General features: G+C 35.4%; 2 protein-coding genes across 2 annotated transcripts in view; one reads left to right on the forward strand and one right to left on the reverse strand.

Annotated features, from left to right (window-relative positions):
• LOC140150749 (bleomycin hydrolase-like) lies at positions 1-10,233 on the reverse strand. The gene is made up of 9 exons (XM_072172852.1): positions 10,028-10,233; positions 7,391-7,545; positions 5,964-6,113; positions 5,240-5,470; positions 4,102-4,194; positions 3,617-3,772; positions 2,261-2,487; positions 1,363-1,574; positions 1-1,013 (listed from the first exon to the last, which is right to left on the reverse strand). The coding sequence occupies exons 1-9, from the start codon at positions 10,038-10,040 to the stop codon at positions 853-855; spliced, it is 1,398 nt and encodes a 465-aa protein (XP_072028953.1). The 5' UTR covers positions 10,041-10,233; the 3' UTR covers positions 1-852.
• Positions 10,234-10,650: 417 nt separating this feature from the next.
• LOC140150758 (phosphorylase b kinase gamma catalytic chain, skeletal muscle/heart isoform-like) overlaps positions 10,651-25,693 on the forward strand; it is a 40,747-nt gene continuing 25,704 nt past the window's right edge. The window contains 8 exon segments of the mRNA XM_072172863.1: positions 10,651-10,747; positions 13,271-13,685; positions 19,845-20,026; positions 20,533-20,587; positions 20,929-20,994; positions 21,646-21,718; positions 24,540-24,630; positions 25,386-25,509. Of these exon segments, the coding sequence (XP_072028964.1) occupies positions 13,591-13,685; positions 19,845-20,026; positions 20,533-20,587; positions 20,929-20,994; positions 21,646-21,718; positions 24,540-24,630; positions 25,386-25,509 (686 nt within the window). The 5' untranslated portion in view covers positions 10,651-10,747; positions 13,271-13,590.

Raw genomic sequence — 25,693 nt, forward strand, 5'->3', positions numbered from 1 at the left:
TGTCCACATAAAACCTACATATCAGGTGGTTCTATAAAGATTGAAGAGGTAGTTCTAAGGATAGCAATATTGTCATTATTACTAATAAGGTGGATGTATAAATCAGCCATATTTGTATCAGCCATAGCAAGGTTTCTTCCCAAAGTAAAAGAAACGGTAGAAAAGTCTTCTAATGGTCTATTATGGCTACCATAAGTGTAAGGAACTATTGTCAATTTTGTATATCAGAGATGCCACTTGCTTGTTGAGAAAAATCAGGAAGTTGCAAAGCGTAGCCACTCATTCATTGCCAAAAAGAAATCCTGAATTTGTGTCTAAAAATGGCAAAAATCAGGAATTCCTAATAAATCAGGAAAAGTGGCATCTCTGGTATTTCCTCAAGTCACCATGATCCGATTTCTCGAAGATGGGCTAGTGGTCAGGCTTTCTTAGCCAGCAGGCTAGCCCTAAAAATGTGGATTCATTTGATTGATTTAATACTGGTATATAGGACTAATTTTGACCATCACATGCATAGACAGTTAATATTTGTTTTCCATCACCCTTACATTTGATTCCATTACACAGTTCATTTGCATTTTTTCCACATTACCATACTAACAAAACTGATATATAATGAGTTATTCCCGTTGAAATCCATTCACACCCAATGGAAGACATGACCTTATTCTACCACACAGGGAGTGAGAAATTTAAAAAGGGGTTACCTGAAGGTGTAGCTCCATTTGAAATCTACACCCCCTTTGTGGGCAATTAAGGTCATGTCTTTTAACAGGGTTGTATGGATTTCAACTGGAATAGCCCAACAGGGAAGCATAGCAGTCCCAGTAGGTGTACTTTGAAATGTACCAATTAAAGCTTACTCATGGCCAATGCACCCATAGGGTCCCATGCTGGTAGTACAACAGGTGCTTGTTTCATGACATCCTGCACCTCCTGAGGCACATATTTCTTGTCGATAACTACTTCATAAACAAACTCTGAGAACCAATCATCTGTCATCATAAAATAACCTGTGAAAATGAGAGAATAAAATATCAACATTTAACTGTATCATTGTACTGAGTAAAATTTGCTTTGATTTGCTAGCATCCCAGCTTCTTTTATGCCTCTACTATATAGCGAGGCATAAAGGTAGCCATCTGGGAGCGTATTGAGCAACCATCACTAAAGAAGAGAGAGGGACTTAAACTTATCTCATGCATGGGACCAGGCATCAAGATGATACATAGCAGTCTATCACGTGACCAGTCTAGTGGGCCAGTCTAGTGGTTCCAGGCACAACATAGCAAAGTTACAAAGAGTTAGTTCCAGTATTAGATTTATTTCTAAAACTTGGCATTCTTATCTGAGCAGGCCTACCTTTCTCTCCTCTGTCTTCACCCCATGAATTCTCTACTCTCCATTTGGTGGTCTTCATATCGCTGCCTTCTGCTGCTTCTACTTGTTCTGCCTCATCCACAGATACACCTGTTAACACCATGGCATGTGTCATCAGTGATTCACCATAGATTAACCTATTGGCTTTGTCTAAACCCAGAGTAGAAAATCCAAATACTAAGTCGTAATTCACTCTGAAAATAAAATACAAATTGCATGTGAATATTGTGCTAGAGGTATGCTCCTGGACATGATAACATACGAGTTTTATCTCACTGGCTAAAGGCCACTATTCGCCCTTTGCACGGATCCACCATCATGCTACCAAAACAAGGTTTTTCCTGCAAACGTATGCACAATATGTGCATTTTTGTTTCTCACACTTTTCTAGCAACACATCGGAAGGGGGTCGGGGGACTGGGGACTAGACTTGCCTATGTGCTTGACATGGTGATGCCGTCAGGGTTTCAACCCTAAATCGCAATTCACCTTGTGTATGAATTCTGTATTGCTTTAAATGAACAGTGTATGAACCTACAATTATTTTAAGCCTGCAAACTTCCTTAAACCTATGATTGACATATGTGACCATCCACTACAAACTAGGTGTAAAGTCGCCAGGGCCTATTTAGAGATGTGGCTCAATAAATTCAACAAAATTGAATACAAAACAAAGACATTCCAAGGATTATTGATTATTTACCAAGCAATTATCAAATGTAAAACATCATTTAAAGCTTATTTTGTGTACATTGTAACCAATTCAAAATCTAAATATTTAAAAATTTCAACTTTACACCTGGTTCGTTATACAACTTGTTGCAAATTTACATTTTCTACCTATTACCAAAACCCATCTTTGGTATTTTTTTCAACTTACATAGTAAGGTCCATAATGCCAGTTTTACCACTGTTGTGCTTGCCTACATCACAGCCAAACCATACAGCTTCTCCACTTTTAATGCTTTCTGCTGCTAGTTTCTTGAGTACACTTATAGGTTGGTTATTGTACAGTGTCTGCCTGCCTCCTACCATGTTACCAAGGAATTCTACAGTGTAGACTTTGTTGTAAGTATTGCTAGGTCTGGGGTCATTCACAAGGCAAATCTGTGTGCAAACAAACAAACAAGATCAGCAAATGCTAACAATTACTTAATTGTCACAGTAAAAGAAATCAAACATTTTGTCAAAGCCAGGTTGAGTTTCAGCACCAATCACAGAGTTAAACCAAAAAAGAAACTGGACTTGACCGTCATCTTGATACACACATGGAGCAAAAATTGGGGTATTTGGTTTCACTCAGAATGTGTTCAAGGCAATCATTGTTTGAGAGCACAACATTGCATACTAGGTGTAATCGAGAGATGTACTTGGTGCGATCTACAGGAGATACATTAAGTTTCAGATGAGATGCAGAAATGCTTACACTCATTTCCGCACAGTCGGTAAGGACCTGAATACCTCCCAATTTTCCCATTTTAGTTGACGACGCCTTTGTACGTGGCGGTATAAGGAATCCTGGTTCTTATTATTATTTTATTTCTGTGGCACCGACTCAACTCATTTTTGTGAGTAAACTAGAAGTAAACCAAACACATTTGAGGCAGCTTTTTAATCAGTCCATTTCCACAGCACAAATATAATACAAACAAGTAAATAACATAGCAGATATTTTGTTTCTTTGGGAGACAGATATTCATAAATTGTGTTTTTTTAAGCAGTCTGTTCCCATTTAGTCAAACACAGTAGCTGATGGTTGTTAACCAATCAGTTTGGCATATCAGGTACTGCATTTTATACATACTCGATCAGCTCATAATAGGCGGGACTCATTACATTGCGGATTGCTATAGAATTGTACACACATTTGAGCGCAGCACCTACCCGAACAGCGCTTTGCGTATTGCGTGACTGACACCGCTTTTGTGAATTTACGCGAGCGTTAGTTGGGAATATATTGACTTGTGCAGTTACAAATAACCAAATAATTCTTGCCAATTATGAGCTGATCATAGTATAGGTGGGTAGAACTAAGTCAAAAAGTGGTTGATGGTTAATGGCAATGTTAATCAATATCAACATGTAACATTCTTGATCCCAAGTTTCTACTGAATAAGTCATCAATACCTCCATTCCCATCACAACCTGAAATCTGGTATCCAGATCATAAATAGAAACTTGCTCTTGTGACTGAACAACACAGATATCTTGTCAATGTTGTGAAGTGAATACAAACCTTATCATCTACATTGAAGACTGGTTTCACATGTTCATCATAGAATTGCTTTGGTGTGATGGGTCCTAGCTTGTGGAATTGTTTGGTTTTATCATGGTACTCCCAAGTAAAGGTGGTTGGTGGTACTCCTAAACAGATGGCACATATTCTATAAATCTGAAATGATATCGAAAAGAAGTAATACTGGTGTCATGGGTCATATCATGTGTTACATCTTAAGTTACATTTTGACCTTCCTGTCTCATTTCTCATCAAGTGCTCATATGAAGTTTCTACACACAAAAAATGCATATTGCTAGAGATTCCAAACAATTTACAAATGTTAACCAGTTGAATGTCACATGAATGTCTTTGTGCTATTCCAGTTGACATCCATACACCCCCTATGGAAGACATGACATTAATCTCTCACACAGGGGGTGTAGATTTCAAATGGAGTCACCCATATGAGGTCTATGAATTTCAAGTGGAATAGCAACCCCTACCTCTTCCATCATGTCTGCTAATGCTTTCTGAATGTCTTCATCGCTTGTTTTACTATCCACTAGTTTCTTCAGTTGAAATGCATATTCACGAATCTGAGGAAGAAAATCAGTATGATGATCTGGTCACATTTTGACATACTCTACTCAGGAGATTTTTAAATATATAATAGCAAACTTAGCACATCTCAAAATTTGGCATCACTTTCAACATCAAACTGCCTGAAATTCAATATATAGCCCTCCTACCCTAAAAAGGTTGATCACCCATGTATTATTGAATTTGTATCAACTATAAGTGACCACACCAGAGCAACTTCCAAAAAAGTTAGAGTTAAAATACATCTGGTAATCTTAATGTATGTAATTCAAAGTTGATAAATACAATGTGCCAATCAAAATGACACATATTACAGATCTGACACAAAGACAAGCTATGATTGAACTTAATGTTTAGTTGAATAATAATGCTAGTTTGCCTGGAGGGCAGCGAATACTTAATGGTATTTACATGATAAGTTTAGTCACATGAAATTATTACCTTAACCCTAACAGGACCAGGTACTACAAAATACTACTTGATATATGCGCTGTTCGTGTGTGCATCCCACATGGTGTGATAACACAATCGCCCTAAGTGATATATTGGCACGGTTTCGCTGGCCAGCAAAGTTCAAATCCCACCATGGGCCAACAACTTCTTTCTTTGTTTTCTCTCTTAATTCCTTTCTTCTTTCCCTTCCCGTCGCCAAAAATCCCTTAGACAGTTAGGGTTAAAAACATTGCTATTGCTTCTAATTATGCATTCAAATGGTTTCTGCACAAGTGTTTGTAAATAAAAAAAAAATAGCTTTATAGTATTTGCATACATGTGGCTGCATTTCTCTGTCTATTGACATCTAAAGTTGTTTTTTTAAAACTTCCGTGGTCGTGCCTGTGCGTAGCGCGTACACGAGCGTAAACACAAAAGCAATAAACAATCACGCTGATTGGCTGATCAATGCACTTGACAACAAGCCGGCTGACCCATTGGTCTTCGGCGCGGGCGCGTAGTAGGCTAACCTTGTCACTTCTACGATATCGCAATTCACCAGCGCGTACACGGACCACGGAAATTTAAAAAAAAAAAACTTTATAATACCTTGCACTTAAGGATGGTACACATGCGTCTAGTGGCCCCTGCTGAGTGAGAATCTGGGAAACATTTCTTGGGCATCACACCATATTTGTTGATAAGGTTAACCAACATATCCCACTGACCACCATCATTGATTGGATCCATAAGTAGGAAGCTAACCAGACGTCCATCAACTGCTTCTCCCTTACGGAATACATCCACCAGTGAATTCAAGAAGAAATTGACTCTTTCAACCTGTTACATGAAAGGAATGGAGAGTAAAAAAGGTATTATGTACATAATTGAAAAACTTTCTAAATGACATGACAACAATATCCATCCAGATAAATGTGCAAGGATGGTGACAAATCTATTCACTGATTAGTTAATTCAAAACATTTTCTTAAATATTGTAGTGTAGTTGTACAGCATGTTATTTTAGCAGTATTAATTGCAATTCACACCATTTATAAAAGCTACACATTAAAAGCCTATTTTTCAATTGCGGTTATGAAATTAAATGCCAAAAAGGCCGATAATAACACAGTATCCAAAATAGTTATATCTTGAAGTTCTTGCCTGAACTTCATCCCAATTATATTAATATGCCATCTTCATGGCAATGTTTAAATAATATTTACTCTCTACTTCAAAAGCACTACACCATGTATGATGGTAGTAACATAAAATGTTGGCAACAACAGTATAAGCAACACCACCAAAATAAACACAGCACTCTTATGTTTACCTTGTCCCAGAAGAAGAGATGAGTCTGGCTGAATTCAAAGTCTTCCAGGTTAATTGTCTTCATGTATGGAATACGCATTGTATTGAGGCAGGAGAAGATCCAGCAACGACCAGAGCTGCGCTGGTTGGTCATTGGTTTTACTTCAGGTACCTACACAAAACATGAGAAGGGTAAAATTACTAGGGTAAAATTAGGCTGCAAAGGTAACTGCCCTAGTGATCTACCAATGAAGACATTCTTTTTCACTGCAGAATTATATGAAATATCTAAGAACATATTTTCTGGAATCTGCCGTCAATGTTATGTGACCTGCTCCCACAAAATGAGCATTAAGTCAACAGGGCACTATAGAACATAACATTAACAGTCGATTAAACATGACAAATTCCATAGAAAACAAGATATTCTGGTGGAAATATTGATTTTTGAAGACCATGAGCCATTCTAACATATCATGTTTGGTATGATTCTAAATGGTATAAAATAAGGATTTCAAATCTGGAATATCTTAGAAAGTTATTTTGTCAAATTTATGCTCATTTTGTGTCTTTGTGACAGGTCACAGATCATGTTATTATTGTTGGTATATTTAATTCTTATTTGTGCCTGGCAATGCATCAATGCATGTGCGTACTTTGCAAAAGCTCCAACCTTAGCGACCGGTTACTATTAACAACGTTGTGTAACATGATTGGTTTGATTTGTTTAAATTGTGCATAGTTTGCAATATCATACCTTTGTGGGACGCACACATTGCTTTCAAATGTGCATGTCGTATACAAGAATTAAATATAGGAACTATAGGTATATTGCACGAAAGATCATTAGTTCAATCGTCTTCCAGAAGACATGCAAATGCACAGAGTACAAAAAAATCAATACCACTTTAACAGGTGATTGGTATAATTGTACTCCATGGATTTGCATGTCTTCTGGAGGACAATTTGAACTAATGACCTTCCGTGTAACTGCTCTATACATCCACTTACCCAGTGATGCCAACACCGCGCCTTAGGCGCACAATTGGGCTACTTGGCGATCACTTGCTGCTACTCAAAAAAGCATGCCGCTACTTGCCTAAAATTGGGCTACTTTTGCCAGCGTCAGGGCGCGGCAGTAATTTGATGTATTTTCCTTTCTATTTAGCCGATTTATAAAGGTTTTGAGTCTCCAAATTGCAATTACAATGGGTTTTGTGACCATTTATTGATCGGTCAGTAACTTCCCAGTAAGTACCGGAAGTTTTAAAGTCAAGTGCTTTTCCGCCCAATTGGGTGATTGCGTTCTAAATTGGGTAAATCCACCCAAATATCCGGTATTGGGCACTTTTTTTGGAAGCTTAAAAATTGGGCTACTTGAGAATCTTTTACCGCGGCCTGGCGAGTCAATGCTTTGTGCTGAAAAGTTTTGGCAACACTGCCACTTACCCTGTGTGTAAAGGCCTGGTGAGTATCATGGAGTACTGATCTGTCTACACATACTTCCAACAGATCATATTTGCATACCACATTCTGGGCAAGCTTATTCTTTGAATCAGCTTCAAACTTCTCCTTGTATCTTTGCAATTGTTGCTCAGAAATTCCTGTATAACAATGAAAAAAGAAATGCAATGCAAAAGTAATGAAGGATAGAAAAACATCATAACAGTTAAAATGCCCTAATGGGTTTCTTGTGATTTTTAAATTAAAATTCAGAGTTTTGATCTGTTGACACGACATGTGCAGTGAAAAGGGAGTCTGTACTTTTTTCAGGTTATCTCAAGTCAATTGGTGAATTTACCATACTGGAATAGCATTACGTATGGTGCAATAAAATAATTTGGTGGTCTTTGGGTATATATTGTATAATTAATACATGTTGTTTCTTTGGTCAAGATCCATTCAGTGAATATGACACTTGGTATCATACACTTTTGCTTACCTTTCCTATTTTTTCTTTCTGTGAGGATGTGCCTGGTACAAACAGTTAAAGGCAAAGTCTGCCTTTTCAGGGTTGCTACATTATTATACACCAATAAGGAGTTAAGTCGTCTCCACAAGGAGCCTGAAATTTAACGTTTTGGAAATTTAAGGTTTCACTCTGGTTCTGACCACTTGGAGTTACATCCCATGGTGAAAAAAAATTGTGTCAGCACTCAGCGGACAAAGACTCTCCTACAAAAATTGGTGAAACTCTACCTTTTACATGTGGACAAAGTTCTATTTCCACTTCAATTGGGCACAGTGACAGACAATATTCATGCTATAGGTATGCCAGGTGAATTCAAATTTGCCATCAAACTGCATCATTTTATATATCAAATTAAAGCCCTTGAGTAAAGAAAGCCAACACTGAAAACCTTTTTGTCATCGCACTTTTCGTTACATCTACTGTAGTCAAAGATTGACTTTCATCAAAAATATTCAGCTAGCAAAATTCCCCAAAAAAGCATTTCGGGGGTGTTTCTTAGATCTTAGTCTCATGACGATAGCAGCTTTTTTTAATGGAACTGCTATCAAAATGCCTCTGAAATTCCATGTGCGAGTCTCTCATCACCAAAAAAAATCATATATTTGGGTCAAGTGAAGTAATAAAAGTATAGACAACATATTTATGTACATGTAGGTTTCCTTGAGCAAGCGGTTCTTTTAAATTTCAATGTAAATTTGTATTGCCGGTTTAGGCCATTTTGGCTGACTAGCAAATGTGTTAACTGACGTTTCCCTCTCATACCTACATGCTATTGCAACACTTGAGCACTGGGAACCAATCGTAATGAGTTTCGGCGTGATTTTAAGCTATCTATTGACTTTTTTCAGCATTTTAAAATCTCATTACGAGTTTGGACAAGTGTCGATTGTTGTATTTTTTTCCCTGACAAAGTGTTGACTTCATAATTCATGATGTGTCGATCATAAAAGGCCTACCCTAGGCACCGGAGTTTCGCGCGATCGCGCAAAAAGCGCAAAAAATCACGATTTTGGGGGTCCATCGCGATTTTGGTGGTCCATCGTGAATTTTGAGAATTTTGCCAAACACACTACTTTTCAATGTAAATTCACCAATAATAACTTTTTTACAACAAAACATGCTTCCTGTTAGTGTGCGTCATTGCGTCCAGATAATAAAAGCCCCAAAATTTTGACCCACCTGCTGAGAATTGAAGTAAATTCTGCAATATTTGTAAATGCAACGTCAGGAAATCGTGCACTTTTTGCATGCTTTCCGAACGATCGCTGGCCTGATGGTGGCTTGGTGGGGAAGTCCCGATTGATTTGTTTACAACCAAGCATGTGCCGCTAACGTGCTGTTAATGTTTATTTAATTATTTATCACAACCTGACAATATTCAATTTTTAATATTTTAAGTTTATTTTCTCATAAATAATCTAGGTTTCCTTTATTACCGGTAGTATTATTGTTACGATGAATAAAAGCAATTTTAAAGACAAAATCCAAATGATAACCCCTTTTTTGTATTATTTGTGGTAGCGTGTGTTTTAGTTTTTATAGCATCAACAACACGTTAATTTAAAAAAAGAAATGCGGAAGTGAAGTACGAACGAAAATTGCTCAAGATTGACAGACTTTGCTCATGTTTTTGCACCTGTTTTTGACCACGTTGCGGACCAAAGCTGACACAGAAATGAGAAAAATTATCATGGAGATGGAATATCACGGCGAAAATGCACTTTTATTTTTTTTTAACAATCAACATTTGACATGTTTGATGAGGTGTAGACCCGGGGTACGTGTGTATCGTCATAATCGTGAATTTAAATACTGGAAGTGGAAAACGCATTTTCGCGCTTTTTGACTTGAATTTTCGCGCTTTATTAAAAACCGGCCGCGCGTTTTGCCGTTTTAAATCGCGCGAAACTCCGGTGCCTAGCCTACCCGCGTACCCGTACATCGCGCAGGATGCAAAGTTGATCATGCGCGCCGGCACTACCCGGCAGGGTATTTGCGTTTGGGTGTGGATGACTCGAACGCTGGACCCAATATCGATTGATTGGTGACGTCTTGGAAAAAGGTCTATATTTCTTTATTTTTTAATTTATTTTAATTTCATAATTTAAGCTTACCTGCGCCTGCCATTTTGTATTGATTATCTCAGCTCAATCACACTAGAATCACGACACAGTTAACAATGAAATAAAGTACACCTCAAGGGTCAGATCTCTAAGATTTTCACTTCCTGTAAGTCTCAAAATTTCAAGGATTTTATTTTATAGAATCAGAATCAGAATCAGAATCAGAATCAATTTCGATCCGGAAGCAGCAGCAGCAGGTTCAATCTTGACCTTTTAATCTGAATTTATACTGTATCGCTGAGCGATAGTGATTGGCTTTTAGCCAATGATGTAGAGCAAATTTCGTTGTATTGGGAAACGCGCGCACATAATTGGTCGAATACCTATCGCTTCTCGCTCAGCGATGGAATAATATAAGCTTAGCTTTAGCGAGGTCATACAATCTTGTTCATGCTATCTTTTTTTTGTGGTTAAATTGTTTTATATAAATATTGATACTTACATGATTTTCATAGGTAATATTCATCGAATATATCTTAATATATTGAAAATATTTTTTAAATTGAAAATAAACCTTAATTTATTTACAATATTAAAAGTATCATAACCAATCAAAAAAGAGTGGTGACCAAAAGTGGGTGAATTGACCTTTTCGGTGTTTTGTTGACCTCACGGAGGACTTCCAGGATTGACATTCATGACATTTTGTTCTATCATTTGCATGACTTTGTAATCGTTTTTACAGATTATTTGTAAGATCTGGCAAGGGAGGTACGTATTGTAATGTAGCGAAAAGATTCATCAAACCTATGACTTAGTAATTATATTTAAAGTATAAAAATAAAGCTTGATCAAGCTTGTCACGTAAGTAAGGTAAGCTTAGAATTAGATTTAATAAAAAATTCTGCATGGGGTGCTGTGCAATAATTTTTAATGACTGTTTGTAAAATAATGTGAAACATCCCACCGTCACGTCCTTTATCATACATGCATATTGGGTGTCTATCGTGCTACGGTGAGAATTTATTGTGTACATTTCACAATTGGCCAGTACAGTCCACTCATCAAATTCAATGCAATGGACCCCGAACAAAAAATTTTGCATGCACAGGCAACATTCTACATGCACAGAGCCAAAGTTACATGCATCTGTGCATGTAAAACCCCTCTAAATCGAACCCTGGCTCCAGTCCATAGTCATAGCATGCTGTGCGGATAAACTTACTGGGACCATTACGATCTTATGCTATGTGTTTCAGGACTACTTATTGTCTAAATTAGTGAAGAGCGGTATTCCGAAAAAAATGTCGGTATGATAACAGTCAATAAAGAATTATTTGTCTAAAATAGAAAAGTTCGGTCGGTCTGTCGATTATCTTTTTTTTTTCTTTTTTAACCTCTTTAGTTTTTTTTAATTCCCACTAAATATTAAATAATGCTTCTTCCATTAGAGGCATTTGTCAATTTTGACTACTGGATAATAGATAATCATTTTAACACTAGTCTTTCAAATCAATAAAATATTACAGTATTGGTCCAGTATAGTCCCACCCGCTTTTTAGGTGAACATTTTTTCACAATTGGGGGTGGGATTATACTCAATTTCAAAAAAAAAAAAAAAAATTTAAAAAAAATTTCAAGATATTTTGTATTTTAAATATGAAAATTGATAATTTGTATTCATGTCATATTCTATTAATGATTTCAAAATGCATTGAATTTGAAGGCATTTTGATATCATTAATAGAGTATGACATGAAAACAAAGTATCAATTTTCATATTAAAAATACAAAATATCTTGACATTTTTTTTTTTTACAATTTCTGGAATTTTTCGAAAATTGGGGGTGGGACTATACTCGAACGTGGGACTATACTCGGACGAATACGGTAATATGAAGTGAAAAACATTGATTTTTTGAACATCTGTAAAAAAAAATTGACCCTGATTTTTCAGGATTTATGGTCGGTCGCTTGAGGGCAACACAACAATTATTTTTGGGCCTAATCACAAGCCTACATGTATGTAGGATTGCCCTCACAGTATACCAAGGATTCTCGAGTACTAATATACTATAAGATAAGCCACTCGTTTGCGCAAATGAAGTCAGTCATTCAGCCTATGCGCCTTCATGCATGTGATGGCACCTGGCTGTGTAGGAGTGTATTACCTGTGGAAGAGATGATGGAATGTTTACGTCATCGTTTCCAAAAAAATTAAATGGCTAAAAAGCGGCGAACATTTGGTGAATCTTTCTATTACTATCATATCGTGAAAAACCAAATAGCTGAGGAGTTAGCTCAATATGCTAGGAAAATATTATAACCGAGGACCCCATGACGAGACTGGCTAAATAAGCTGTATTTTTGCGGAAAGGGTCCGAATAATTGGCAGTCGATGGGCGCCATCTTGGAAAAATTTGGTGTACTGAAAATGCCCAGCAACTGTCAATCAAATACGAACTTGTCAATTGAATATGGGATAAGTCTGCTCCACTATGGCATAAATACGCTAGCGTTGTTGTGCTTAACGTCTTGTAAATTTTAGGCTAATGTGCCTGAGCGTTACCAGGGCGTTACTAGGTGTACTGAAAAAGCCTAGCAACTGTCACTCAAACTGCCGATATGTCAATTAAACTGCCGTAAAGTGACTTCACTTTTTATACAGGGTTTGAATACAAGTGTCACGGCCCTGAGTATACATGCAGAAATGATGTTAACTGTTACCTAGTACAGCACATGTGTGGCAATCCCGATTTTGTATTCAGTGCTTTTTTAAGCCACACATCCCATGACCTCTTTCATTGAGAATCAATCATGCATGATGCCATAATTTGTTTAAAGGGCTAAACTATTGCAAAAACAAGTTTAACTCCATTTGAAGAGAATTGTATTAGGCCTACATTAGAAGTTGACACTCATTTCAAGCTCTGGCACACTTCATTTCATGACATTGCAGTTTTTCTAGGTCAAATCTGTCTTGTTCGAACGAACTCACTGCTTGCAGTTGGTTTTTGCGGATTATCAATTTTAAATAACTTATTTTCTCAAAAAAGGAGTCATTTTCCTCATAATATAATAGCTTGCCAATGATATGATATTTATGTCCTTTCCAATGAACATAATGTAGGCCACAGTTACACAGTGCACACACTGCATTGTTGAGCTTTATTATCGTGAATCGTGATAGGTCAAATTAGTATAAATGTTGTAAAATATTTTGATCATGATTTATAGTGATTTGTTTTTATGTTATATCTATGTTTTTATTTTTTGCTTTTGGTTTTTTGACAGGCTTGATGAATTGGTATCGTCCAGCCAGCTAGCCTACCAGTTTACATTGCAGTTTGATAAACACTGACAAAAAAAAGTGACTGAAAAACACTGAACTACAGAAAACAGTGAACCACCAGGAAAATCACTCTAATAAAGAGTGAAGAATGAATGAGCCTCCATAAAGCTGTGATGAAGAACCTCATGTATATTATTTTGCAATTTTCTCACCACCATGCCCATTAAGTTGGGCATTGGGTGATAAAGAAGAAAAGTTGTTTTTGAACAATTAAGATATTAATGTTCATTTGACTGTACATTATAAAGTGACTGTTATCAAGATGACGATTGGAAGTGATGAGCCTGATATTGATTTGGTTGCCCAGTATGGAGATGTATTCTCAACTAAGTATCTATCCCAGGAGATGCTTGGACGGTAAGTACTCAATTGTTTACAGTTAACTCGCTCTATGTCAACTGCAAATGACAGGTTTCAATTTTTTTTATTAATTCCAAAATTTCAGAATTGAAAATTTTAATGATCTTATTCGGAATCAACATGAAAAATGCCTTATAATGAGTACAAACAAGCCTAGTATTGGTTCAGTGGTGCTTAAGATAGCTGTTGATATTTTGAGAAAATCTCTCAAAATTGGGGCTTTTTACGTTGAAGTCTATGGCTAGCACGCAGGGCATTATTTGTTACTGTCTCATAGCAAGTATTTTTGGGACTGGAAATTTTGTTCAGTAAAATTAGTTAAGAAAAAGGCATGCATTGAATTTAGATTTGTATGTATAATGTAGTAATAAATCATAAAACCAAGAACTACCGGTACCCAATAAATTTACATACAGTCCGACCTTGGTTATCCGGACACGTCGGGACCAGCTACAGCCCGGATATGCGAAATATCCGGATATGCGAGGGAAGCTTAAAAGTCCGAAAACAGTCAATATTGTATGAGGTACTATGCGAATTACAACATGTTTATGAGTTTAATTGCTTTGTTGAACTTACTAGAAGAAAAATATATATGGTCGCATGTCATAAGTTGGGTATGCAAAAAGGGTGGAGGGATTACACTTTTCTGAAAATTGTGATACAAATTTGATTGGCTTTTCGTAACCCCATATCCTACAGCAGTGGTTGATACCTCATTTTAAGCCAATTTTATACTCTTTCAATCTACTGAAGCATATAATTATACATTATTCAGTAAAAAAATCACATCAGTTGAAATGAAAAATGCCAGGGGTGGAGGAGCAGGCGGATGTGGAGCAGGCGGATGCGGGAGTGTGCAATAGGGCCTATGTGAAATTTCACATGTCAGCATGTCATAACTACTGGTTATTTTTTCAAATCTAGTGAGGGTTTGATGTATTGACAGCTTTGAATGTTGAATTTGTACAACTAAAACAATTACTGACTACTTAAGGTGGTACTACACCCCTGATAAATTTTGTGACTAATTTTGCATTTTTCTCAAAAAGTAACTACAAAATTACTTCATTTTGTGTACACACTGGTAACAAAAGTTATGTATATTATTGGGGTAAGGAATCCAATATACTTCACTGAAATTTCAGTGATTCAAGACAAAGGGTTCATTATATAAGTTAAAAAATGAGGTACATTCTAGTGGTACCTCTTTTATCATAAATAAAGTATACCGCTTGTCTCGAGTCACTGAAATTCCAGTGTAGTAACTTGATTCCTAATATTCCTATAATTTACATAACTTTTGTTACCAATGTGTTATTATTTTTTGAGAGAATGAGAGAAATAGTCACAAATTCATCAAGGGTGTAGTACCACCTTAAATGGTTATAATGTTCCATTTTTTAAATTTTTTAATGAAATCCTAGTTGAATTTCAGTATTTTTAGCAACATGCTAATGTACATTTCTCTTCTTGATATTCATTTCCTTAATAATAGAATAACCGTCTCGCTAATTACTCGTAAAAAGGTCATTGACCTTCACAATGTAATTAACATACGTACAATTATTTTAAATAGTTCATTTGAAGCATTAATGTATTGAGACCATATCCTCCAAATCTGATGACATTCTTGCATAAAATAAAAATTTTACAGTCATTTTTGTAATTGAGGTCCGATTTGAGAAAAAGCATTTGAAAATTGAGATTTACATAGACACCTGTGTATTAATTAATTGGTAATTAAGCATTATCTCAAAAATTAAGCATGTGATAAGGTTAAAAATTGTGTTAATTATTAGATGTTGTCAATATATACAACATATCCAAAAATACATTTTTTGTCATTTTTGACCATGTAATGGAAATTGTACCCAACTTATGACATGCGACCATATTTCTTTAAACAATAATTTGTGTGTAGATTGTCATTCTTTGGTACCGGTACTTAAAAAAGCACTGAAAATATCACGGCCCCACGTAGCATGCCGAGCCATTCCATAGGATGGATATGAATCGATTGCTTGAGTCATATTAAATTTGATCTTTTACATTCTGTAAACTCCAATATTTTAGATTTCAACTACTGAATTTATTTTTAAGACCAGCTTTCTCATCACCGCATTTGACAAATAAATTGACCCTAATCCTACACAGGTTCCCCTCATCAATCGGCTGAAAGATCTTTTATTTGCCCAGGCCATCATCATCAGTACTGCAAAATAAATGCAGCAAGGTAGAGGTCGTAACATCATGCACATTTCTTCCTTTACCTTGCTGCGAATAATGATCAGATCACGTGTCACGCTGCAAAATAAACATGATAAATGCAGCAAGGTAGCAGCTGTAATATTGTGCACATAGCGACCTATACCATGCTGTGAATAATGTGTATTTACCCACTGGCTTTGGCTCTCGATTGTAAACAAATTGAAGATGTCAATATTAATGGGAGGTAATCTGTAATGAATGGATCATTTCCAAAATTTGTTTATGTTGTGGTGAATTTTGGAGGTCAACATGGGTGACGATGGAGAGTATAATAGGCCTACAGGGGTTTTAACAACATGGTTTATCGCTAAAACTTGGTCAATTGCATATGGTCATTTTCACGGTAAAGGGTGTAACTTTTGATTTTTAGGGTCAAAATTTCAAACCACTTAAATATGTTTCTGTTGACTGTAATCATGCATAGAAGCAACTTAAATTCCAGTAAAATAGTGTTTCAAGGCTTAAACCTTTTGATTTCTGATAAAAATTTGACATTTCCATAACATTTTGGTTAAAATCTAAGAAAAAATGTATTTTACATAAGCTCAGAAAATTATGACATGAAAGCTGGAATACATGTGAAATCCCATTCCAAAGTAAGTCAACAGATATAAGTTAAATTTTATACCATGTTTTGCTATGTTTGTAATTGCAATTTTGAAAATTTTTAACATCAAGGGTCATTTGCAATGGAAATTTCCCAACCTTAAACATATTTTTTAAGTTTTAATTGGGTTCCTAAAATAATTTAAATGTCTAACTTCATGTACAAATACTACTTGATGAAAGGAACCTCCCAGCCAAGTTTCACAGAAATTGGAGTTATTTTTTAGAATTGGCAATTCAAGCGATTTGTGTTTCGGAGGCTTCAGTTAACAACACAGGTGATCATAAAAGTAAAATATTTGGCTAACTACTACAAGTTGACATGAAAAAATAGGTAAAAAATATCACAATTACCAATTTTCATGCTTTGCTTCTAAGTATTGAATTTCAGTTGTGACAAAAATTAAATTATCACAGCAAGTCATTTTTTTTGTTTCGGAGGCTTCATGTTTACAATGGTTAAACATGGCAGAAGTAGTTTTTTGATATCAACACTGTTGGGATCATCTAAGCTGTTATTTTCTTGTGTGTATTGAATCAATGATTCTATGCGGCAGATATTGCAGATTTATAACATGATAATTTTTTCACCCATTTGTTAAGTATGGTGTTATTTGCATGTGAAGCCTCCGAAACGGGCTTTCTTGGATATCAGTATATTTTTCAAGCATTAACCATAATATCAATTTTTTTTAAATTTATGACATTCTGCACATATCATGCAACAATTACAATGCAGATATCAATATGGAACATACCAATTTAGATATGCATAGATGATAATTAAGTTTACTGTTGTTTCGGAGGCTTCATTTGTTTCGGAGGCTTCAATTGTTAACGGAAAGTTTGTATTGGGTCCCATTTTCAAACGGTGATATATATCTCCATGATTTAAAAACAAGTGACTTGAGGATCTACTTTGCTACATTTTGATAAATAGATTGGATGAGCTCTTTTATTTATATTTGCCCAAGCTTGCTGAACATTTTGTTTAAAAAAAAAAAAAAAAGTTAACGGAAAATCGGCTCTTTGAAGTCAAGATTTTATAAAAATTTTAAAAGCTTGCAAATCAACTAATTTTTGTTACCCATTTCAAGTTAAGATATCAACTGTTATGAATCAAGAAGAAGTGAAGAAATAACCAAGAATTATGAACCAAAGCTATACCCACAAAGTTTGTTAACAATTGTTAACGGAAAATGAAGCCTCGAAACGACAAATATCGAAGTCCGGTTCTCAAAAATACAGGGCTGTTCACAATTAAATCTAATGTGGCAGTGTTTACTGAACATATGACCGTACTTTCAGGATAAGAAAAATTATCCATGAACTAACTGAAGAAAACACAGGGTTTTACAAAAATGTTACTGTTTTTACAGTTTTTCAAAATGGCAATATTAGGTACATTTAAGCCTGCTAAAACTGAACGCAGTAACTCCCGAAGATGATTATGCTACCCAAGGTAGCTGCTAACTAGATGACTTATGTGGCCAAAAATCATGGAATTCTGTGGCTTTATTAGAAAACTACGGATCAAAATGTTAAAAATCCAAAGTTACACCCTTTACCGTGAAAATGACCATATTGCAGTTGACGTCCTTACAAAGTAACCTTACTCGGTTTTGACAATGAAGATGGAATTTATTAAACACCTATCAACACTATATTATTCAGCTTGCAAAATGCGTCCGGATAACAGAGGTATCCGGATAATTGAGGGCCGGATAATCGAGGTCGGACTGTACATGTATTAGGAGCAATTCCATCATCGACCTTATTAATGCCCAAGATAAGGCCAAAGGGTGTGCAATATCTCACTGCTTCATCGATGACCCTGTGTACCTCCATAAAGTATACTGGATACTCAATTAAAACAAGGAAGTTGTTATTCTGAATTTGGGGAGCTGCATAGATAATTGTTGGATGTTACAATCTAAGTGCGGATAGGTTTGCGCCAAGTTCGGCTGCAACCAGCCTAGTTGATGCGATCTGATTGTGATGATCCACCATGGCAGCAAAATTACAGCGCTTTGATCCCTCTAAGATCCAGAAAAGGCGCTATATAAAACACCGAAATTTGTTATTCTGGATCAGGAGGAACAGTGGCATAATAAAATTTAGCCATCTGGGAGCTATTGAGGAACCATCACTAGACAAGAGAGGGGGACTCTGCTTTAAAACTATAAATCTCATGCATGAGACCAGGCCATATAGATGACCTAGACATCTTTCACATGACCAGTCCAGCTGGTTAGTTACATTGTACCTGATGAATTCTGGTGGTTCCAGACCAACATTTTTCATAAAAAAATAATTGCCTTTCTCAGGTCAACGTACTTTTCATGTCAGGGCAGCCTATGCATGGAATTCTTTGCCACCGACAGTAAGAGCTCAGATGGAAAATATGACTTTAGGCCAATTTCAGTCAAAAATTAAAGAAATTTAGGCCTGTCTTTATCTATATTTTATTCATTTACTTGCTTGATTTTTGTATATAAATATAATTATTGTATTTCTGTATTTTGAATCATGGTATTTATAATTATCTTGTAGTTGATGATACCATTATACTTATTTGTAATATATTGTAAATACATTGTAAATACTGTATGATACTTTGTAAATATTGTGTATCGTAATATATTTTGTTGCTATGTATCAATGAGGGCCTGCTTGAAAAGCAGTGCTTGTCACTGAAGCAGTATAACCCTCAATAAAGAAAGAATAAATAATAATAATAATAATATTGTATAATTGTGACACAATCTGGTCCATGGGGGCCAAAGGAAGCATTTTTGAAAATTAGGTTACTGTAATTATTACATTATACCTAAGATAGGCTATCATTTACTGAAAACACCAAAGGTCTAGCATACTTGGAGCTAAAGTTATGAAGTTTTTTGATATCTATTTTCTTATGTATTTTATTGTTTTTTACTCCATATTTTTGCCTTTATCTCAGTTTCAAATTTGCCGCCTTTTGCCCCCCATGGACCAGATCATGTCACGTATAAAATAATTTTTATCATTACTTTTTTCATTGTAATTCATTGTATATTATTGCATGATGAATGGATAAAATAAATTTGATTTGGGGGGAATAAGGTTGCAAAAGTGGGTGAGTCTGTATCTTTTCTGTAATGGAATTGCAACAATTTACTAACTTTCTTTCATATTATAGCCTTTATTGAAATATGACCTTTTATTGGAATAAACATTGCACTCACAATCAACAATGATACAAACAGTTTTTTGGTTTTCAAATTCAAATGTCCACAGAGGCATCAGCAGTACTGTTAGGAAGTGCACTAACCGTAAGACCGGCATCAAGTTTGCTGTGAAGATTATTGATCTTGAAACAGGACTAAGTACTGATGATGAAGCAGCAACCAGAGAAGAGTATCTTAATGAGGTTGCCATCATTAAGAAATTGTCTACTCCACCGGGCCATCCTAATATTAGTAAGTAAATGCGCATTATGGTGATGAACGGTTTCATTAAATAAGTATGTTGATGGTATCATTTTAACTCTGTAATTTACCAAATCTAAAAAGAAAAGAAAAATGTTTTGTTTTGTTTTTCAAATCTGAAATTATTATCTAAAACTTAATATATCTGCAGTCCATTCAACAGACTCAAATATGATATACTGAAATGTCTATTGAAATATTGGACAAATACTAGTATTAATTACCAGGGGCAGGTGCAGGTTCAAATCAGGCCCTTGCAACTTCTATACCAGCGCAATACAAGAATGTGGGGACAGCGATGATACCATATAAAAATATGGCAGACCTCATGATAATTAATAGCAGAACAATGACGCTGTCACCAGCAATAACAGCGTATTGATCAAGACATATGTTCAAAAATATGTGATCCTCTCACAAACAGTAATTCTACAAAGAAATCAAAAGTACTATTTTTTTTAATAACACAGGTGACAATTAATATTTTCTTTTTGCAGTTCAACTCCATGACTTTATAGAAACACCAACCTATTTCTTTTTAGTATTTGAATTGTAAGTATAGCAGCAGTAATTATTCATTCTCATTTTAAATTCTAATTTATTAGTGTAGGTTATGAAAGTCTGAACTCTGAATGATTAATAATAATTAAAAATATCCATCAAATAATTTTGAGAAGGTTAATATCTCATTTCTAAATGTGTGCTAAATCAACTTTACCAGAATTTGGAATTGTAACAGTGTAGTGTACGATACCTGTTTATAACCATTACTCTTACAGATGAACTTATTAGATTTTGAAAACAAAAGTGTTAATAACAAGACATTTATTTCTTACATGTGAAATTGAATTCATACAAGTCAAATCAAGTTGTTTGACATAATTGTTCAACAGGTGTACTGGAGGTGAACTCTTTGATCATCTAACAGAAGTTGTAACCCTCTCAGAAAGAAAAACTAGGTAAGTGTATTATTGGTACCTATGGTTATTCATTAAAATTAACTAAAATAAGAGTTAAATAAGGCTAAAAAAGGATTGTCTCTAAAACGTTTTGCAAAAAGGCTATGTGCTATGTTTTTTTTGTAAGTAAAAAAGTGAAGTGCTGCACAGGATTTTTTCCTTTTTTTTCAATTGTGTTTTTAGCCCATTGTTTTGTTGTTGTTGTGTGTGTGTGTTGTGCTAAATTGTAATAACTAAAAAATAGAAAAGCCTGTCAAAAAGGCCAAAACTTGAGCACATAAGGATATGTTCGGGGATGGCTTTCACATACATTGTCCCTGTATGTGCAGGTTTGAGAGACAAACCTTTTTGGAGGACCTTACAATGCTTGCATTGAATTGTACTGTGATTTAAGTCCAAAATTGTACATTTGTGGCTTGAAAACATATTTTTGGGGTGGATTCTGCTGGTGCAATGTAAATTGAAACTTAATCTTGTGAAAATATTTTTACGGTAACACATATATATACACTATTATTTTCAGCCCAGACATGTACACCGATACTACACATACATCATGAGTAACATCAACCATAATGAATTTGCAAGAAAACATATTAGATGGCAGCAAACTTTTCAACTTTATAACAAAATGTTATTTTTATTCCTCAGGCATATAATGAAGAGTATCCTTGAAGCTGTGGAATATATCCATAGTAATAACATAGCACATAGAGATCTCAAGGTCAGTCACTTCCCAGTGTTGTCACTTACCATTCAAAGGTGTAACACATATAAACCATTCCTAAAGTAAAAAATAACCCCCTATTTTGCTGAGACGAATTTCACCTATTTTGCACACTTTCAAGGACATTTACAGCAGTTGCACAAATTAGCTGTAAAAATATCCCTTGTTTTGATTTCCAGGACACTTTTACTGAAGCACCCCTTTTTTCAACATTTCAAGGACACACTTCATTTGGATTAATTTTTTTGTTTTTGTTTAAGGAGAACTCTGTTGTCTCATGGTTGTCCTATTAATAGGCCTAGATGAGTTAAACAAATAAGCGAACAGTACATGTATAGCCTATGTACACTGACACTCAAATGAATAATATACCCTATTTTCAAATTTTGAGGACACCATCATCAAAAACCCACTATTTTTGAAATATCGGGAACATTTATGTGTGCGGACATACTTTTGAGATGTTTGAGACATTTTCTCCCTGAATGCCCCATAAATTAGGTCCAGAAGTCCATATCTCATTCAAAGCTCTGGCACCCCCTATTAAAAATATATTATATTTTTCTCACACCAAAAGAATCTCACTCAGCCTTGCATATTGAATTCCCTCCCCTGGCTTTTGTGTTATTGATAACTGATCAATAATAAATGTATGCAACCAAAGTGTGTAATTGTTTACTTTAAATACTCCTATGGCCTCCTTTAGAGTGACCTTGTGTATGGTTGATTGAGATAATAATGTTACGTAATGCATCAATACATTCAGCTATTCCAAAGAATGTCAACCCTCCACCCTTGTAAAGAAAACAATGTCTAGGCCTTTTTATTTACAGTAGAATGTAGCAAATAGGCTATGTGAGTCACTAAAAGATAACATTTCTACCATGTCTTCATATTTGGACATGATTCTCCAGAAATATATTATTTTCCTACTTCATACAAAATTGTATCATTGTAGGGGTTGTAAGTGATTTCTGGAATAGCCTGCTTACTAAAGGAGCATAATAATAACATCTATCAGTCTAGAGAATGAGTTCCGTTACACAACTACTGTCAAACTGCCTCACGTGCCATACAGCGTGTTAACTCAAGGTTGCCAAATGTGTGATTTTGTAGCCCAATCGGGCAATTAAAAATATTCCACCACAATTATTTGTACTTATTTTCCATCAAATAGACAGGAAATTGCTAAGAGAAAATTAGGGAACAATTTTAGTGTTTCTTACTTTCTTATTTGATGACTACTTGTTACATAAAGCAATGGTCAAGATAAATTGGGTGACTTTTTGCTGATTTTCCCATAAATATTTGGCAATCCTGTATGAACATTCAATCAGGTGGTATACCATGTGCATGATGTAGCAAGCCTGGTAGCAGGAGGAAAAGTCAAATAAACCAGAGAAGATGTATTAATAATGTCTCAGTTTTCTGAATGAAAATAGTGAGCCATCCTAATTTGGAACGAAATGCATAGAATTTGAGGAAGTTACAGAAACTTTTTAGTTGTCAACCATCTTCATGTGAGAACATTGGATTGTTTATTTTCTCTGATTTTATTAATAATGCTGAAAACCTTGAAAATTGGAGCTACACCAATGGTTGACTTCTCCTGATTTTGTTTGCTGATGGTTCAGAACCAGAACTATACAAGTTACGCTTTTCAAGACAGGAATTAGTTTTGAATGTTGTGTCTAATATGAGCTGCGATAAAAATATTGAGATGCTAATTTTGAGCGTTGGCTATAGTATTGCTCAGTTTGAACTCAGTAATGAAATGTTCCACAACATCATTGGAGTTCTCAAAAAAGCAAGTACATCAACCAAAAAGAAGAAGGTATGTTTTACACATGTCCAGTCAGACAAATGTCTCATCTTACAGCATATAGAAGAGTGTCATTTGTGATACTCATTTTTTGCCTGCAAATTATAACTTGTTCAGAGTTCTATATTGTATTGAGCTGTATTGATGCTTTTATTAATTGACCTGCCCATTCTTCACCTTTATTGTGCCTAATGATTTGAAGGATTTAGCATAGTTGGCAGTGGTGATACAAACTCACACTTTTTATTTCAAACCCACCCTTTTTATTTTATACCCTTTATACCAAAACTCAGAAACCCACCCATTAAGCGTGGTTACTAATCATAGATAAGTGGTTATGGTGGTCCAGGAGGTGCAGATTTGCATCCAAAGAGAATAACATATTGAAGTTTTAGATGACCAAACACTACAGAATGGGATTTCAATGTTTTTTTTGTTTCATTTATTGTCATTCAGTCGGAAATTAATGTAAGCTTTGAGATTGCAATTGTTGACTTCTAAACCCACCCTTTTTATCAGTGACCACCCTTTATATTTAGACACACATTTTAACCAGAAATTTTTCAAACCCACCCTTTTAAGCATTTTGTGGATCTCTCAAACCCACCCTTTCTAAAGTGTGGGTTACCAACAATGTTTAGGTTTAGGGTATAAATGACCATAAGGCTGCGATCACATAGAAGTATACGGTATTCGCTATACGAAATACGCTCATATACTTAACATTAGGGTCACAATATTCATTCCCTCAAATTGACCAAGAAATTACAAACTAATTTCCCAGGGGTAATTCATTTATTGAGATTGGAACCCATGATCTCATGTCTAGACAACATATATAGCTAAAACGTACACAAAATGTATCAAAGCATATAAATAGATTCAAAAGGTTCAAAATAAACTGCCTTTGCTCCGCATGGGACCAGTATTGGGAAGAAAGAATATTAAATGTCCTAATTCCAGAGAATTAATGAATTTTAAATGTTTTGTTTGCAGCCTGAAAATATTCTACTAGATGAGAACTTAAATGTGAAGATATCAGATTTTGGTATGGCTAGGGTATTGCAAGATGGAGAGCTTCTAACAGGTAAGAATAGCAAGTACAAACATGCAAATTGGGATAGCCTGCAATGGGGGAGTACTGCCGTACCGGCTACGCTTTCTGTGCCCATATATGTGTGTTCGCATGATGACATAATCAGGGGTCCATTTCACTAAACTTTATGAAGCTTCGTAAGCCTCAAAACTTACGTTGAGTCGTTAAATTCCATTTCACTTACTTACGAACGGTATCCTTCGTAAGTAATAGGGATTTGATACATTAACCCTTTGTAAAGTTACGTCTAGTATTCGGTATTCATAACTTTACAAACTGTTACTTGAGTTACGAAGGGTTCAAGTTTAGTGCAATGGACCCCAGGTCACGTAGGATACTTTAGCTTGCAGTTGTCCTACTGTAGATTATTGTAGCTGTAGCCTGCCTTTGTTGTTGAGCGATGCACTTCTCTGGTGATGTTATTTATCTAATTGAGCTGATTGGATGTTCACCATATAGACCTGTGTGTGACAGTGTGAATGAGACAGATGTTTTTGTGATAACACTCTCAGTATACTTGTACTTTGTAGCATTGCAGAAAAGTATGTGTAGTTATACCATGGTTTGGCATTTGTAGAACAAACAGTTCGTCTACAATTTATCTATGCTATCTATCCCTCTTTCTTTCCACCTCCTTTCTTTCTCTTAAAATTCAAAAAGTTTGGGAGTTATTTGTATTACACTTCCTTTTGCTGTTAGACCAAATTCTTGAAACCAATGAACATAATGTTTTGTTTCTTTCTCAGAGTTGTGTGGTACACCAGGGTATCTCTCCCCTGAAGCATTGAAGTGTAACATGGAGATTGACAATGTGGCAGGCTATTCCAAGGAAGTAGATCTATGGGCACTTGGAGTTATCATGTTCACACTGTGAGTAGTAATAGGAACATACAGTCCAACCTCTTTTATCCAGCCTTGATAGGTCCAAGCATTGGCCGGATATGTGATCAATCTGTATAAATGAATTACTGATAATTCTCTATTGAATGACCCAAGTGCCAAAATTGGAACAACAAGAGATTCTCAACATGGGGTAATAACACTAAACACTAAA

This window comes from Amphiura filiformis, chromosome 1 (genome assembly GCF_039555335.1).
Source record: "Amphiura filiformis chromosome 1, Afil_fr2py, whole genome shotgun sequence".
Lineage (NCBI taxonomy): Eukaryota > Metazoa > Echinodermata > Ophiuroidea > Amphilepidida > Amphiuridae > Amphiura > Amphiura filiformis.